Source organism: Daucus carota, chromosome 6 (assembly GCF_001625215.2).
Source record: "Daucus carota subsp. sativus chromosome 6, DH1 v3.0, whole genome shotgun sequence".
Lineage (NCBI taxonomy): Eukaryota > Viridiplantae > Streptophyta > Magnoliopsida > Apiales > Apiaceae > Daucus > Daucus carota.
The window spans coordinates 21151054-21166997 of NC_030386.2; the positions used below are offsets into that span (position 1 = coordinate 21151054).

At 35.6% G+C, this 15944-nt stretch overlaps 2 protein-coding genes across 2 annotated transcripts; both read left to right on the top strand.

Moving 5' to 3' along the window:
- Positions 1-2295: 2295 nt before the first annotated feature.
- LOC108225791 (uncharacterized) lies at positions 2296-3363 on the top strand. The gene is made up of 2 exons (XM_017400749.2): positions 2296-2770; positions 2922-3363. Exons 1-2 carry the CDS (start codon positions 2368-2370, stop codon positions 3179-3181), a joined length of 663 nt encoding a protein of 220 aa, XP_017256238.1. The 5' UTR covers positions 2296-2367; the 3' UTR covers positions 3182-3363.
- A 6204-nt stretch (positions 3364-9567) lies between these two features.
- LOC108225794 (uncharacterized) lies at positions 9568-10509 on the top strand. Its single transcript, XM_017400751.2, has 2 exons — positions 9568-9981; positions 10095-10509. Exons 1-2 carry the CDS (start codon positions 9645-9647, stop codon positions 10349-10351), a joined length of 594 nt encoding a protein of 197 aa, XP_017256240.1. The 5' UTR covers positions 9568-9644; the 3' UTR covers positions 10352-10509.
- Positions 10510-15944: the final 5435 nt, after the last annotated feature.

A 15944-nucleotide genomic window follows, 5' to 3' on the forward strand; every position in this document is an offset into this window, starting at 1 on the left:
AAATTGATAAACATAATTTGTTTTTGAATTAAGAAAAGGAATCATAAACATGCAATAAGAAGGTGGAATCTATTTTGGATTAAGAAAAAGTTTTTGTATTTGCTAATCACATAAATCCGGCTTATTAATTTTAAAATATATTATAAAAAAATTGTGACGGTGAGATTTATATGATTCTACGAATAAACTGGTAGGAAATATTTATTTGGGATTAAAAAAATCATATACACGTGAAAGACAGAATTTGTTTTGGATTCAGAAAAGGAATTATAAATATGCAAGGTGATATCAGTTGCCTTATAGAACAGAAGTTAATTTTCCAATCTAACGGTGCTTATTTGTTCAATATAAGATCCAACGGATGATAAACTTTTGGACCAGAGAACCATGCGACCAAATTATCTCCCTTACGCTTATTATATATAAGTATATAATATATATATTGATTGATTGATTGTTTTCTGGCAAAAAAAATTGCTTAAATTTTTTATTTGTATAACTTTGTTATTTCTGCACCTGGATGCTATTATGGTGATACCTTAATAACATGCTGTATATAAAAAAGGATAACGCTGCGTACTCAAATTTTTTTTCCAAATTTCTCCACTAAAAGATAAAATGGAAAATTGTGAGCGAATCAGACTTCGACATATCATTTGAGAAAAATTACGATAGAAACTATTCACAAAATTTTCTCAAATCTTCAAAAGTTTTGATAAGTTTTGATGGATCCCATCATAATGTAATAATAAAACCTCTATACATATAAAATAGTCCAAATGGGAAATTACAAGAGCATCTCTAACCACATAAAACTATTAACTAAAAATCATAAATATATATCATAAATAAAAATATAGAGAATGTGTAAAAAAAAACCAACTCTAATGCGTCACTCCCCTTGTCTATAAATATAGTCAACCTCCTGTGTTGTTTATATTTGTGAAAACCTCTACATACCTGTAGGCAATCTGTATCATTTATTACTATATTCAAGTGATATATTCTATTTATAACAACTAAGTATTCATAACATACTAATTTTATAATATAGCCAACTAATATAGTCAATACCATCGAAACAAAATGTCTTACGGGTTTGACAAATTTTACATAACGTCTTGCTGGTCCAATTTCGCCAACCACTTTTAGCCAACACCATTGGAAATGCTCTAAAATGTCATCTTTCATAAAAAAAAAAGCTGAGTGATACTATTAATTACTTCCCTTATTTTATTTATATCAAATAAATCTTTACATATTTTTTTTGTTCTATTAAACAAATTATATCGCGTACAATAATAAATAAAGCTCCTAGTTTTCTATTTTGCAATAAATTAATGCATAAAAATAATTGTAAATACACATGAATTTATAACTTATGGATAAGAAAATAAAAATATACCTGTAAATGTATATCTCTTTTAATCAACTTAACGAGACAAGGCAATACAATTCCTTTTAACTGATTTTATTTCTTTTTGCTGTTGTGTCTGTAATTAATGTTCTTTGTAAGTCAACTTTTGTACAATAATTTGGGAGCTGAACAAATCGTCATCACAACGTAACTAGTATTACACCGCGCACTAGTTGATTCACCCAATTGATCTTGGCTGCACTCAATTTCGGGTTCAAATGCAATACAACATGCTTATGTTTGAAGACTTGAAGCAATGCTTGGTTGACATATTCTTGGGTGTCTTTTATCAACGCCAAGGGGAAGACTTCCATGCACTCACAAGTCATTAGTAATCCACTAATCATGGATAATTACCGAGTAATTACACCAGGAGTTCTCACCTAGACAATTTTATACAACAACTTACCATAGATATATTTTCCCTATCATTGCATTTAGACCACTTATTGAACCCTTAAGTGTTTGTGTACATCAAACTCATGTTTAAAATTACCAGGTAAGTCAGTTTAACTGGCATATTTTTGAGTCAGAATTTTCGATTTTAATTTCGATCACACAAAATAAGATAATGAATGTCAAAAAATGTAGTATATGAATATATTAATTATTAATTAATTTTTTTTGAGAGATCCAAAAAAATTAGTTACCGGTGACGGATGTAGTATCTTTTTTACATGTCCGAAAAGTAATTAGCAGATATGAGAAATTAGGATATGTTTGTGAAAGACCCAAATGTGGACTTAAATTTAAAATCATGACACCAACCCATTTGCTTGAGAATCAGGAAACGCTTGGATATTAGGCCAACTTGCACCTTTCCCGGTTCTCGTCTTCTAGATTTACTGGAGTGGTGCTATATAAGCTCATTGATTAGTCCTCAGTTCATCACAAACCATCTAATTAATATTTGCTTACAAGTATAATCAATTTTGAGTGACTTACTTAACATGGCTTCCATGCATGTACAACTAGTCATGCTGTTGCTTCTAGCAGCTACATTGTTGGTAGTCACCGATGCCAACAGAAACTTCCCCAAAGGGCCACAAAACTGGAATTCTGGCTTCAACTATTCCTCTGGTTGGCCCTGGAATAGCCCAAATGTTCCACCCAAGTACACCAGTCCTCCTGGCTTCAATTTCACAGCCGGTTGGCCATGGAATTCACCAAACATCCCGCGAAACTACAGCAGTCCGCCTGGCTTCAATTTCACAGGTGGCTGGCCTTGGAGACGCCCAAATGTTCCTAAGTCAAGGAGAGTTGTCGTTGGCGATGACCAGAAATGGCACTATGGTTTTAACTACTCTGACTGGGCTATCAAAAACGGCCCCTTCTATCTCAATGACACTTTAGGTAAATTTTCTATAGCTCATCTTAGTATAGTCAGAATTGATCATTTAACATGGTATTAGACCGGAAACCTCAGTATTCTTGTAATTTAATAAGGACACCAAAGGCAAAGTTTGGTCACATAACTAATTACTTGTGTATGTTGTGGTTGCAGTGTTCAAGTATGATCCACCAAGCAATACTACATTTCCTCATAGCGTGTATCAGCTAAAGAATTATCGGAGTTTCGTGAACTGCGACCTGCGAAGTGCAAAAAGGCTGGCATCAGTGACACAAGGCGGAGGCAATGGATTTGAGTTGGTGCTGAAGAATTGGAAGCCCTACTACTTTGCTTGCGGCGAGCACGATGGTATTCATTGCAGAGATGGCCTCATGAAATTCTCTGTCATTCCGCTTATTCGTTGGGGTTACTAAACATAACCGACACAACGTCGATTTCTTTAAACATTTTTAGTATTCTGTCGAAACAATAATGAACGTGTTTTTAGTTGAAGTTTGTAGTACTCCCCTTCATGTATTTGCAAGTGTTTAATATGTCTCTGGCATAATTAGCACCTTTTGTGGTCCTTGGCCGATATAAATTTTATTAAAGTCAATTTGTTTTATCCCAAATTGCGTAATGTTTTAGCTTTCAATTGGATGAGAGCTAAATTTATTTATGAGTTGCAACTATGTTCTCTTTTATAACTTTTTCGGGACAGAAAATATCATTTAGCTGATTTAAGTAGCTTAAAGAAAAAGTTAAGCTAATAACAGATAGAAGATAGCTTGAGAATGATTCATTTAGAGAAAATTGTTCTGAAACACAATGTGTGGCTCTGCAGCCTTTTTATAGGCTCTGCCCTCTGCACCACCACCTTAGTTTGTAACAGAAATATAACAAACAACTAGACAACAGTCACATAGTGTCAAATTACACTTCACTCCCTCTCACTTATAGTAAACTACAGTATTAGCACTGCAATACTCCCCCTCAAGCTGTGCAGATGGAGGTCCAGATGCACCAAGCTTGGACAGCAGAAACTTGTGTTGCTTGACTGAGATTGGCTTGGTAAGCATGTCAGCAAGCTGAGATTAAGAAGGAACATACTTAGTGATGATATCTCCAGAATGCACCTTGTCTCTAATATAATGACAATCCAGCTCAATGTGTTTAGTTCTCTCATGCTGAACAGGATTAGCAGCTATAGAGATAGCAGCCACATTATCACAATGCAGCACAGCAGTAGGAATCTGTACCCCCATGTCCTTCAGTAGTGCAGCCATCCATGTTAGTTCACAAGCAGTATGAGCCATTGCTCTATATTCTGCTTCAGCTGATGATCGAGCAACCACATTTTGCTTTTTACTCTTCCAAGAGATAAGAGACTTTCCAAGTAGCAAGCAGAAGCCTGTAGTTGACCTTCTTGTAAAAGGACAACTGGCCCAATCAGAATCAAAATATGCAGTCAGTTCAGCTGCAGAAGAGGATGCAAGTAACAGACCTTGATCCCTTGTACCAGCCAAGTATCTTAACAGCCTTCTTGCAGCCTGCAAATGCACATCAGTAGGAGAGTGCATGAATTGAGCCAGAGTGTGAACATCATAATTGATGTCTGGCCTTGTAACTGTCAAGTAAATAAGCTTGCCTAACAGCTGCTGATAAGGATGAGGATTAGTCAAGGCTTGACCCTGATTAGGACTAAGTTTAAGATGAGCATCCAAAGGCACTTTCAAAGGAGTGACTGCCAACAAGTCATGTTGTTTGAGTAAGTCTGTCACATATTTTTTCTGAGAAATGAATAATCCAGAGGCAGACCTGTCAATCTCTATTCCAAGAAAATACCTGACTGTACCCAAATCTTTCATATGGAATACTTGAGATAGCATAAGCTTTAGATCTGATATAGCTGCACAGTTGTTGCCAGCAATTAACAGATCATCTACATAGACCAATACAAGAGTAATTGTCTGGCCTGAGGTTTTTGAAAATAGGCTGTAGTCACTTTTAGACTGAATATAGCCTATATTCAACAATGTGACAGTGAGTTTCTTGTTCCACTGCCTTGGGGCTTGTCTCAACCCATACAAACTCTTCTTGAGCCTGCACACCAATTCAGGTTTGGTTAGTGTTTTGCCAGGAGTCATTCCTTGCACAATTCTAGTCCCAAGTCCACCATATCCTAATGGCAGTTTCATGTAGACTATTTCATCCAAGTCACCATGCAAAAATGCATTGGTGACATCCATTTGTACTGCCACCCAATCATACATTGCAATGACAGCTAGCAAAGCTCTAACAGTGGACATTTTTGCCACTAGAGCAAAAGTTTGGTCATAATCCACACCATAAGTTTGCTTGCAACCTAAAATCACAAGTCTGGACTTATGCCTCTCAATAGTGCCATCTGGATTGTACTTAGTTTTGTACAACCATTTGCTGCCTATAGCCTTTTTGCCTGGAGGAAGCTCAACTATATCCCAGGTTTCATTTTTCTCTAAAGCATCCATTTCTAAATTCATTGCCTTCACCCAATGCTCATGATGAACTGCTTCAGAAAAATGAACTGGATCTGCAGTTGCAGTCAAAGACACTTGAAAACAATTGAATTGTTTACTGACATGGACTTCTGCAGTATCTTTGTAACAATCAGAATATGCCAGTGCAGTTGAATAACTGTCCATCCATATAGGTTTTTTTTACCTGTCTGCAGGATCTTCTTATCACAGCAGCTTCAACATTATTCTCAGTCTGAGAATTATCATCATTATGAGTCTGATGATCTCCATCATGACTGTGATCAGAAGTAAGATTTGTCTGTTCAAACATATCATCCACAAACTGTGTTGGTACAGTATGAGGCAACTATGTAGGAATAGGTGTCATGTAGTAATCAGTGGAGTTCTTATTGAATGGAAACACATGTTCATGAAACTTCACATCTCTGGACACAAGAATCTCATTTGTCATTAAATCCAACAATCTGTAGCCCTTCTTATGTGGAGGATATCCCAAAAAGACACAAGGAATTGCTTTATTTGCAAATTTGTCAGTTGTAGTTTTGCTAGTTGCAGTAAATGACAGACAACCAAACACTTTGAAATCACCATAATCCACAGATTCTTTAAACAATATTTCATATGGAACTTTATAATCCAGCACTTGAGTTGGAAGTCTGTTGATAATATACACAGCTGTCATTACACAATCCCCCCAATATTTCAATTCCAGACCAGCCTGAAGTCTCAAAGCTCTAGCAACTTCCAGGATGTTTCTATGCTTCCTTTCAACTCTAGCATTCTGTTGAGGCCTATTCACACAAGAAGTTTGATGCACCATGCCATTAGCCCTGTAAAACTCCCTGCAGTCTCCATCTTCAAACTCAGGAGCATTATCAGAGCTCAACACTTTTATTCTTTTAGTGAAATGAGTATACACATACTCATAGAATGATTTGAATTTTGACAGATAATCAGACTTGCTTTGCATCAAATACACCCATACCATTCTGGAATGATCATCCACAATTGTCAAAAAATATTTGAATTTATCTCTAGTAGCTGTTCTGTAGGGTCCCCAAGTATCCACATGTATCAAGTCAAACACTACAGCAACATGGCTTGAACTATGCTCATATGACAATTTTGGAAATTTTGCCAGTAGACATGTGATGCAAGTCTGCTCATCTGAAAAAATGAATTGCTTTACTTCTGCAATTTTTGACAACACAGCTTTGGATACATGCCCCAATCTGTGATGCCATAAACTCCACATTTTTTCTTTTTGAGACTATTCTGCAGCATTTGCTGAGACAGATGGTTTGTTCACATCTGACAAATAGTACAAACCATTCACCAGATGTCCTGTAGCTCTGGCAATGCCTGTAATATCATCAAAGATTTCACAATGATCCTGGTAAAACTTCACATTGCACTTGTTCTCTGCTGCCAGCTTATGTATTGACAGAAAGTTATGTTGGAACTGTGGTACATATAACACTCTATTAAGTTTCAGACCACTAGATAAAACCAAATCTCCAACATGAGTAATCACAGTGACATCTCCAGTTGGCAATGTAATTGTAGAGACTGTGTCAACAGGCACTACATTGATAAGATGTTCCAATGAAGATGTCATGTGATCTGAGGCTCCAGAATCCATGATCCATTGTGAATTCTTATTTTGCACTGCATTACATGTCACCATACCAGAGAATGATTCAAATTCATCATCAATCTCCTGTTCTTTAGATGACCGTGGTAATAGTTTGAGTAGCTGTGCCAGTTGTGATGCTGTAAGATTTACACCTGAGTCAGAATTTCTGACATCATTTTGCTGAATTGCATTATTACTACTGTATTTTTGCACTTGTCTTTTGTTTCCTCCTGATATGAACTTTGATCCTGGCTTTTTGGAGTTCTTATTGTACCAGTCAGGAAATCCAATTTTGAACCAACACTTATCCACAGAGTGTCCTTTTTTGTGACAATTTGTGCATAATACAGCCTTGTCACCACCAGATTTGTCACTAACAGCAGTTACTCCCTTGCTATACATAGCAGAGATTTCATCATCACAAGAGAGTTTGAGCACTTCTCTTTGATGTTCTTCTTGCTGTATGACAGAACAAGCAGCTTCTACTGATGGCAAAGGATTAGTCATTAACAATTGACTCCTCAATGCACTGTATGACTCATTGAGTCCATTGAGAAAGTAAAAAAGCTTTGACTCTTCCTTCTGAGTGTTTAACACATCTAATAGTTTGTGTATCTCTGGTGTTGGATATTCCAATACAGGTAGCATGTTCATAGCCTCAATTTCATCCCAAATACTACTCAGATTTGTGTAAAAATCAACAACGCTCAATTTATCTTGATGCACAGCAAATAGATCTTTAGTGAGTTTATATTTTCGTGATCCGTTCGTTACAGCAAATCGATTCTCCAAAATCAGCCAAATCTCACTAGCATTGTTGAAAAACAGTATAGATTTGCGAATAGAATCAGAAACAGAGTTGTGAATCCAAGAAATTACCAGATTATTGCAAGTTTCCCACTGTTCACTCTCAATTACATCTGTTGTGTTGCGAACAAGCTCTCCAGTTACGAATCCAAGCTTTCGTTTAGTCGCTAATTGAATCTCAATCGAGCGCTTCCAGGTGCGATAGTCACTAGAACCAGTCAATTTCGCAACACTCACTGTCATCGGTCCATCCGAAGGATGTAGATATAGAGGATTTTGCATCTCAGAATAGGTGTTTCTATTCGCCATTGTTGTACGGACAAATACTCGTGCTCAATTACAGAAAGAAATAGATGAAAGCTATCAATCTCATCTGAGTGGCTCTGATACCATAAAGAAAAAGTTAAGCTAATAACAGATAGAAGATAGCTTGAGAATGATTCATTTAGAGAAAATTGTTCTGAAACACAATGTGTGGCTCTGCAGCCTTTTTATAGGCTCTGCCCTCTGCACCACCACCTTAGTTTGTAACAGAAATATAACAGACAACTAGACAACTGTCACATAGTGTCAAATTACACTTCACTCCCTCTCACTTATAGTAAACTACAGTATTAGCACTGCAATATAGCTATTTGAATTGAAATGATGAACAGATACAAAAGTATTGCTGCAAGAGCATGTTTATTTTTTTATATTATTCTAACTAATTATTTTAAATAATACTAATAAAAATGCTCTTAATTTAGTATTAGTAAATGAGTAAACAACAAAGTGGTGGTCGTAGTTTTCCAAATTTTACAAAAATATTGGCTATAAATGGAGACTGGACTTTACATCCACCTTTTAATAAGGTGGCGGTCGTACGGTTCGTTAAATTTCCTCCATTAACTTCAAAAAAATATTAAAAAAACAAGAGTATAGAAGAAAACTCACCCCTAATTAAAAGCTTGCGAAAAATCGTATCCCTTGCCTCCACTTAACTAAAAGCCCTAACTCCCCCTTACAAACTTAATTATTCAGTGAAAAAGGCCGTGAGAAATTGTGAATAATTATTTTGACTTAAAGTGAATTGAGCAATTGAAGTTTTGGACTTGTACATTATATAAAAATGATTAAAGATTGAAATAATATAATGCAGGCATTGAGAAGAAAATCAAATGCTTGAGACGAATCCTGAGTAAAACTTTAGCTGGAAAAAGAGTTAAGTGGGAAGAAGGAACACCCTGTTGCTGGTATATGTATGTACCGTTAGTTTTTACCCAAAATTTTACTACTTCAAACTTCAAAGTCTGCGGGATACGATCAAGCATTCGCTGGACTTTAAGTTGAAGTTTTTTTTTTAAATACATACAGGACTCGAAGAAATCGTCATGACAAACTTCGAATGTGTAATGCATGCGGCCAACTATTTGAATTTAGATGCACTTATTTTCAGGTTCGAATGCAATACAATGAACTACTAATGGAAGTAAACTTCGTTGACATGTTCTTGGATCTCTTTCCAGTTTTTTCAACGCCAGCGGGACGAGAAGACATCTTCCATTTACACTAATTTGTATGACCTACCCACTATGATGAAATTACTAAGTAATTAAAGCATGATTAATATTGTAAGTGCGTGCAAATTGAATTAAATGTATCACACAATAGTACTAGTACGTTGAAGAAAAAAATTTACTTATTCATGATATATGGCTATAAACAGTTAAATTATGTTTAGGAAAATACTCAAGCGTGGACTCAAAATTTTACCACACCACCCATTTACAAAGAACTAGGAAATGCTTGAACATTAGGCCAATTTGCACTCTCCTCCTCTTCTAGATTTGTCAATAAGTTTGTGTTATAAAGCTCATTACTGAGTACTCCCTTAATCACAAACAATCTTTATATTTCTTACCAAGCGTTCTCTTCTGAAGTGTCTTAACTATCATGGCTTCCAAGTATGAACAACTAGTCATGCTATTATTTGTAGCAGCTGCATTGCTGGCAGTGAGTGATGCTAACAGAAACTTCACTAATGGGCCTCAAAGTTGGAATCCTGGCTTCAACTTTACTTCCGGCTGGCCATGGAATTCCCCCAACACTCCACAGAATTACAGCACTCCTCCGGGCTTCAATTTTACGGCTGGCTGGCCATGGAAAGGTCCAAATGTTAGGCAGCGTTCCAGAAGGATCGTCGTTGGCGACGACCAGAAATGGCAATTTGGCTTTAACTACACAAACTGGGCTATCAAGAACGGCCCCTTTTATCTCAATGACACTCTAGGTATTCCTATACACAATTACACACATATATATGTTACTAAAATGCATGCTACTAAAATTTGTAGTTGTTTTTGTTTCCGCATTTACTTATGCATGTGAAATTTGCCACTGCAGTGTTCAAGTATGATCCGCCAAGCAATACTACATTTCCTCACAGTGTGTATCTGCTACGAAATTATCGTAGTTTTGTGAATTGCGACCTACGTGGGGCGAAAAAGTTGGCATCAGTGACACAAGGTGGAGGAACTGGCTTTGAGTTGGTGTTGAAAAACCGGAAGCCTTACTATCTGGCCTGTGGTGAACGCAATGGCTTCCATTGCAAAGTTGGCCTCATGAAATTCTCCGTCATTCCCCTTATTCGTTGGACTTAATAAAGAACAGACCTGTCCATATATATCAACGATCAAGTAGCGAAGAAGATTTATGTGTTGTTTGAGATTGAATTGTTAGTTCTTGTCAGGACAAATAAATGAAAAGTTATGTTTGGAGTTCACAGTATTAAAATAAAAGTTTGAAAAGTTCCCCTTTATGTATTTGCATGTCTATAGGATGCTCCTGGCATTTGTAGCATCTTTTGTAATTTCTAGATCATATTTATGTTAAGACTTTTGATCAAAATTCGATTCAAAAATCTTAAACATTGCAGCTAATCTCAAATTAATAGTTAACTTCACATAGTGATTGTTTCCTCTTTCCAACTCTTTACCGTCAGCTTCACATGTCACCAGTCTTGAACCTGTGACGACAAATGAGGTAGCATATATGTGAGCTTCACGATCCATGGAACCAGGTTGAAGTTTTGTCGGAAGCAAACTTTTTGGCCTGTCATCCAATCCCAAAACCAGAGACTTCCATCATCACCTCCTGTGACCATCAAACCATCCTTATTGACTGCCATTGCGTTAATCATTCTGTTATGCCTTGAAGCCATGTTAACTTGTTAAGCATAGACTCCCCTCTTAGAAGATTGTATTTCTTGATGTTTTCAGGTGAAGCAGATGCAAAATTATCCTCATTGTGGAACCAGTGCTCTTACAGACTTCTTATGGTGTCAGGGTTCCCATTCCCAAAATTTTATAGTGGTATCATTGGAGGTGGTTAAAATTTAAAACCTGTGGATCTGTAGACCAAGTAAAAACCAAACAAATTGTGCTATCATGCCCAGAAAGTGCATGAACTTGAACTTTGGTGAGTTCAAGTTCCAGTGACCACAACATTAATTGTATAGGATGAAGAGCCATGCAGTAAACATTCTTATAGAGTTTAAAAGTGAAAAGGCCCAAGAAGGTGATGACAAGTTCACCCCATTGGTATCCTGCATACTGCGAATCTTTCAGAAAGGAAAGTTAGCAAACAAATGTGCCAATTTGCCTGGATTTTCTTTATGACTAGAAATAATAGAGAATTTATCAACACAAGAGAGCAAAACCAATCCAGCAAGTTCATGCTGACAACTCCAGCAAAGTGGAATGCCTTTAACGTCATCTGTCTTCCTGGCTCACCGATACTATGTGCAACAATTGCTCCAATTTCAGATCCAACATCAACTACCTTTTGATGATCCTTCCGCACATACTTTGAAGAAATTCAGACAATGATTTACTGAAGGCCTCTGAACAACCCCTTTCGGGATTCATAACATGTTCTGCGAGTTCTCCTCAACGACCTTAAATAATATCTGACGATAACATCCCATTTGTTCTTCAGGAGGGCAGTCCGCCAATCAATTGCTGGCCAACACAAGCAACCATCTGACTAATATTGAAGGGTTAGTGCGATTTTTTGGAAATAAATTGTGACATAATGAGGGGGCAGTTCCTCCAGTGCAAGCTTTTCAGACAGAGTGTAGCAGCTTCCGCTCATATATCATATAAAACTCTGGCAATCTGAGCTTCTAATGTAATGTCTGAACAACATCACAACCATTTTATTACTCAGTAAATTACCAGCAGAGATTTTACAATCTTTATCATAAGAGTAATGCTACGTTCACAGAGAGGGATACAGAAGTATGTACAGAATGACGTGGATTCCACTATCATCTGTATATGTGTACTATGTTATTATTATTTAGGAAAAATTGTTAGATCATAAATATAATAATACAGATATAATTACTATATTGGATAACAGATTTAAAAGAAAACATATTATAGATATAACCCATGTGTATAATAAATAGTAGTACTCAGAGCTGAAAAAACATAATAGAGTATACCGTTAAAGAAAAACAACAACAGAGAAAACATATACAGATGATAGTGGAATACATGTAGCTAAAGAAAAATAACAATAGAGTACACATGTCCAGATGATAGTGGAATCCATGTCATTCTGTACATATTTCTGTACCCCTTTCTGTAAACGTAGCATTTCTATTATTTAAAACATCACCTGGCTAATATTATCGATCTACCCTGCACTCAGCTTGGCCATATTTCATATGCAGAAGCGGAATGTGCTTTTCTATGTTATGACTTGTTACGCGCCCAGGATAAGTCAAAATTTTAGCCATCACCATAGGAATCACGACCTCTGTAATTTTAAGATTAGAATCTGGCGATATGATATGACAGTTCTCCCACTCTATTCAACTCGCTTTACCAACAAATTTCCATAAATTATTATATTACATCCTAATAGGATTCATTTGTGCAAGATAGTTAACCATCATTTTCAAGGACTGTTTCAGAATCAAGGAAGCTTCAATAAAATTACCAAAAAAAGAAAGGAGAAAGCATATAATGGTGACTTCTCCCTCAGACATTCGATATTTTCCAACAGCAGAATCGGGATACCATGTCATTTGGATCAAGAAATGTCATCTTTGCGTTGGGAATTTTGCTACAAGGAATAATGTGACCTGGAACTCATCAAGTTGTTGGAAAGAAACATTTAGAATATGGAGATGAACTAAAAAGAAACTATGGGGCCGTTCGATAAACTTAAAACGACAGTCAATTATAAGCGATAAGTAGGTTATGAAGTGGATTATAAGTCATAACTACAAAGCAAAAACACGAGTCACATATTCACAACTACTTTTACATTGTGCTGAGAACAGTACTTGACAACTCTAGATATGTAATATTTTAGTATTGATAATTGTGGCAACACATGGAAGATCTGGAAGCAATCATGGGAGATCAAGTAGTTGATAAATATACCTCATTGTGGGAAAGTGAAGAATCTTCTCTAAGAACTAAGAAGGGTATTGAGTAGCACAAATTGTTAATGGTGGTCAATATGATGGGATTGTGGCATGTGACTAATCGAGTATTATATGGACCAAGCATTTTTATTCACTAACATTACCATTTTAGCTTGGTGGGGAACCAACTCATACTCGTTTGAACACACACAATGATGGAGGGAAAAAGATGCCTTGTGCGGGTTACTATTTTCTAGGCTTTTGCTTGAATTTGGAAATTACAATGCTGTGAAAAACAAGATATATCAAAGTGATCAAGACATGAGCTCATGATTCTGCTGAGATTTACCTTTGATTTGAATTCCCCGTGCTTGATAATGTGGGTGTTTGGCAGGCCGATTTATGGAGTTATAAGTTAAAAGCACTTATTTGTGCCGTTTGTGTAAAAAATCAAAAAGTATTTGTAAAAAGTTAAGAATACTAGTTTTTGTTTCATGACTTCTACTTCTTAATCAAACACTTTAATCACTTATAAGTCATAACTTGCTTCTAAAACTTATACTTCACTTTTTTTACTTTAAACAAGTACTTTAAACTCATCCAAACGGCCATATACCTCCAGCACCCAATTTCTTTAACGCAAACCTATCACTATTTTCTTCGAGCAGCTAGCAATTAAGAGACCTAGGGCCTCTCTGGATACTGTCTCTCTGTAATCATTCATGTAAATAAAAAAAAATATATTTTATATCGAACTTCATCAATGTAAATAACTGAAAAATGGGCCAACTACACCAAGTTCAAGTCAAATTTAGAATCCCCGTAGTCTATATAATTAAATTTATTAAACAAATAAGTTTGATGAGAACCGGAGATATGAGATTTCTACCCAACATACTGTAGACAGAGTAGAGTATATGTGAATCATGAATCAGGGAGAAAGAAAGGACTTTGTTCCAAGTTTACAACTAAGAAGCTCCTCAATCTCATAATTTATCTTTTCTTTAAGATAGAGTTGAAGTTTGAAACCTGATTCATTTTGTCTCATGCATATTATTAAATACATGTATCAAGATTTTAAGATATGAAAGCTTAAACAGGCTAGTATAATACTCCCTCCGTCCCTTTTTATCTGTCCATTTTGGAAAAAAAAACACATACCAAGGAATAATTGATTGTATGAACTTTTTCATTAAATACCTCTAATTAATATCTTGAAAATGGTGGAATACCCCTACTTTATGTCTTGAAAACATGAATTCAACCAAGTTTTAAATAAGTCAAGCTTTGAAAATTGAAATTATGGAGATATATTTGAAAAACTATCATTAAATTAGTTTTGAAAGTATAAATGGACAGATAAATAGGGACAAATTCTTACTTCCAAAGTGGACAGATAAATAGGGACGGAGGGAGTAGTAGAAAGTATGATCTAGGTTCGGGATTATAAAAGATTTGCATGGCTAGCTGGTGCAGTTTATCAATCTGTACTATTATGTGTACATACAATATAAAATACTGCCTCGATCTAAAGAAGTGCATTGTTTATACACTTTCTAATCACTTAATTATTGGTAATTACTTATCATGCACATGGACAGATACTTAAAATACTCTGTCAATTACATAAGCTTTGATTAGCATTTAGCAGGCAGTATCTTCGAGTTTTGATACTAATGTAATAATTTCACCATTATTGCTTTCTTTTTCTCATCTCAAACGATGGTGTGTTCATTTCTACTCTGTCATACTATGGAGAATTGATGATTAGTGAACTTAACCAAATGACCCTAATCACCCTTGTCAATCTGGAATGCAATCTCGGTTTCGAAGGGATCTACATCATTTAAAATAAGAAGGTTTGAACATTTTAGAAATACAAGTCAAGAACTAATATATGCTAATTTAGTATTTTTGGATCGATCTGTGATTGATTATTAAATTCGGTATACATGTGTTCGTAGATTTGAATTTCATAAATAATATTAAGCCTGACCCGACCGGATGTAATGAAACTGTCAGGATTCTGTAAACTTGTATGCGATACAACAATTTATCAGTGATGGGTTGTTGAGTTTGATATGTTGATTATAATTTTTTCCCCAGAATTTTTGAGATGATATACGACAAGTTTTTGAATATAGAATAGGATTTTAATGTTATTGAATTAGGTCATAGGCTTGGTTATTATAGTTTACAGTATTATAATCTTCATAAAATATTCATCATTCATGAATATCACAAACAACAAAGTAGACGAATGCTGATGTTTCATTTTCTCAAGCAATTAGTTATCCAACAGTAAATTCTTTTTAATATTTTTGAACAATTATCACTCAGTCCAAAACTTCATCATTTGGAAACCAAGGTAAAATAGTCCATACGGGACAAGGAGTTGTGAGTGTATAAAACTGCAAGTGGTCTGTTTATAAATAAATATAGTTTTAGGTAAAGATTCGAGAAGCACTGAGTGGTTGGGTTACTGTCTTACTGATATAGAGTAACCTGTTCTACTCTACTCCCTCCATTAACGTAGATTGTGAAATACTATCGGCTCAGGATCCACACAAATGATCGGAGCTTGATCAATCTCAGATGAGTGCATTCCATTAAATCATTCGTTGAAATATGGTATTTGGTTCACCTAAATGTGGCATGCTCATTATAAATTGGATGTCTTGTATAGAGACCTCATGATTTTACATTGATGTACGATGTTAGCATTACTCTTTGATATAACACATTTAAGTATTTGTTATCAACTTGAAAGTATTTGACTTTTAGCCAATTACTGATAGAGTAATTTATAAAAA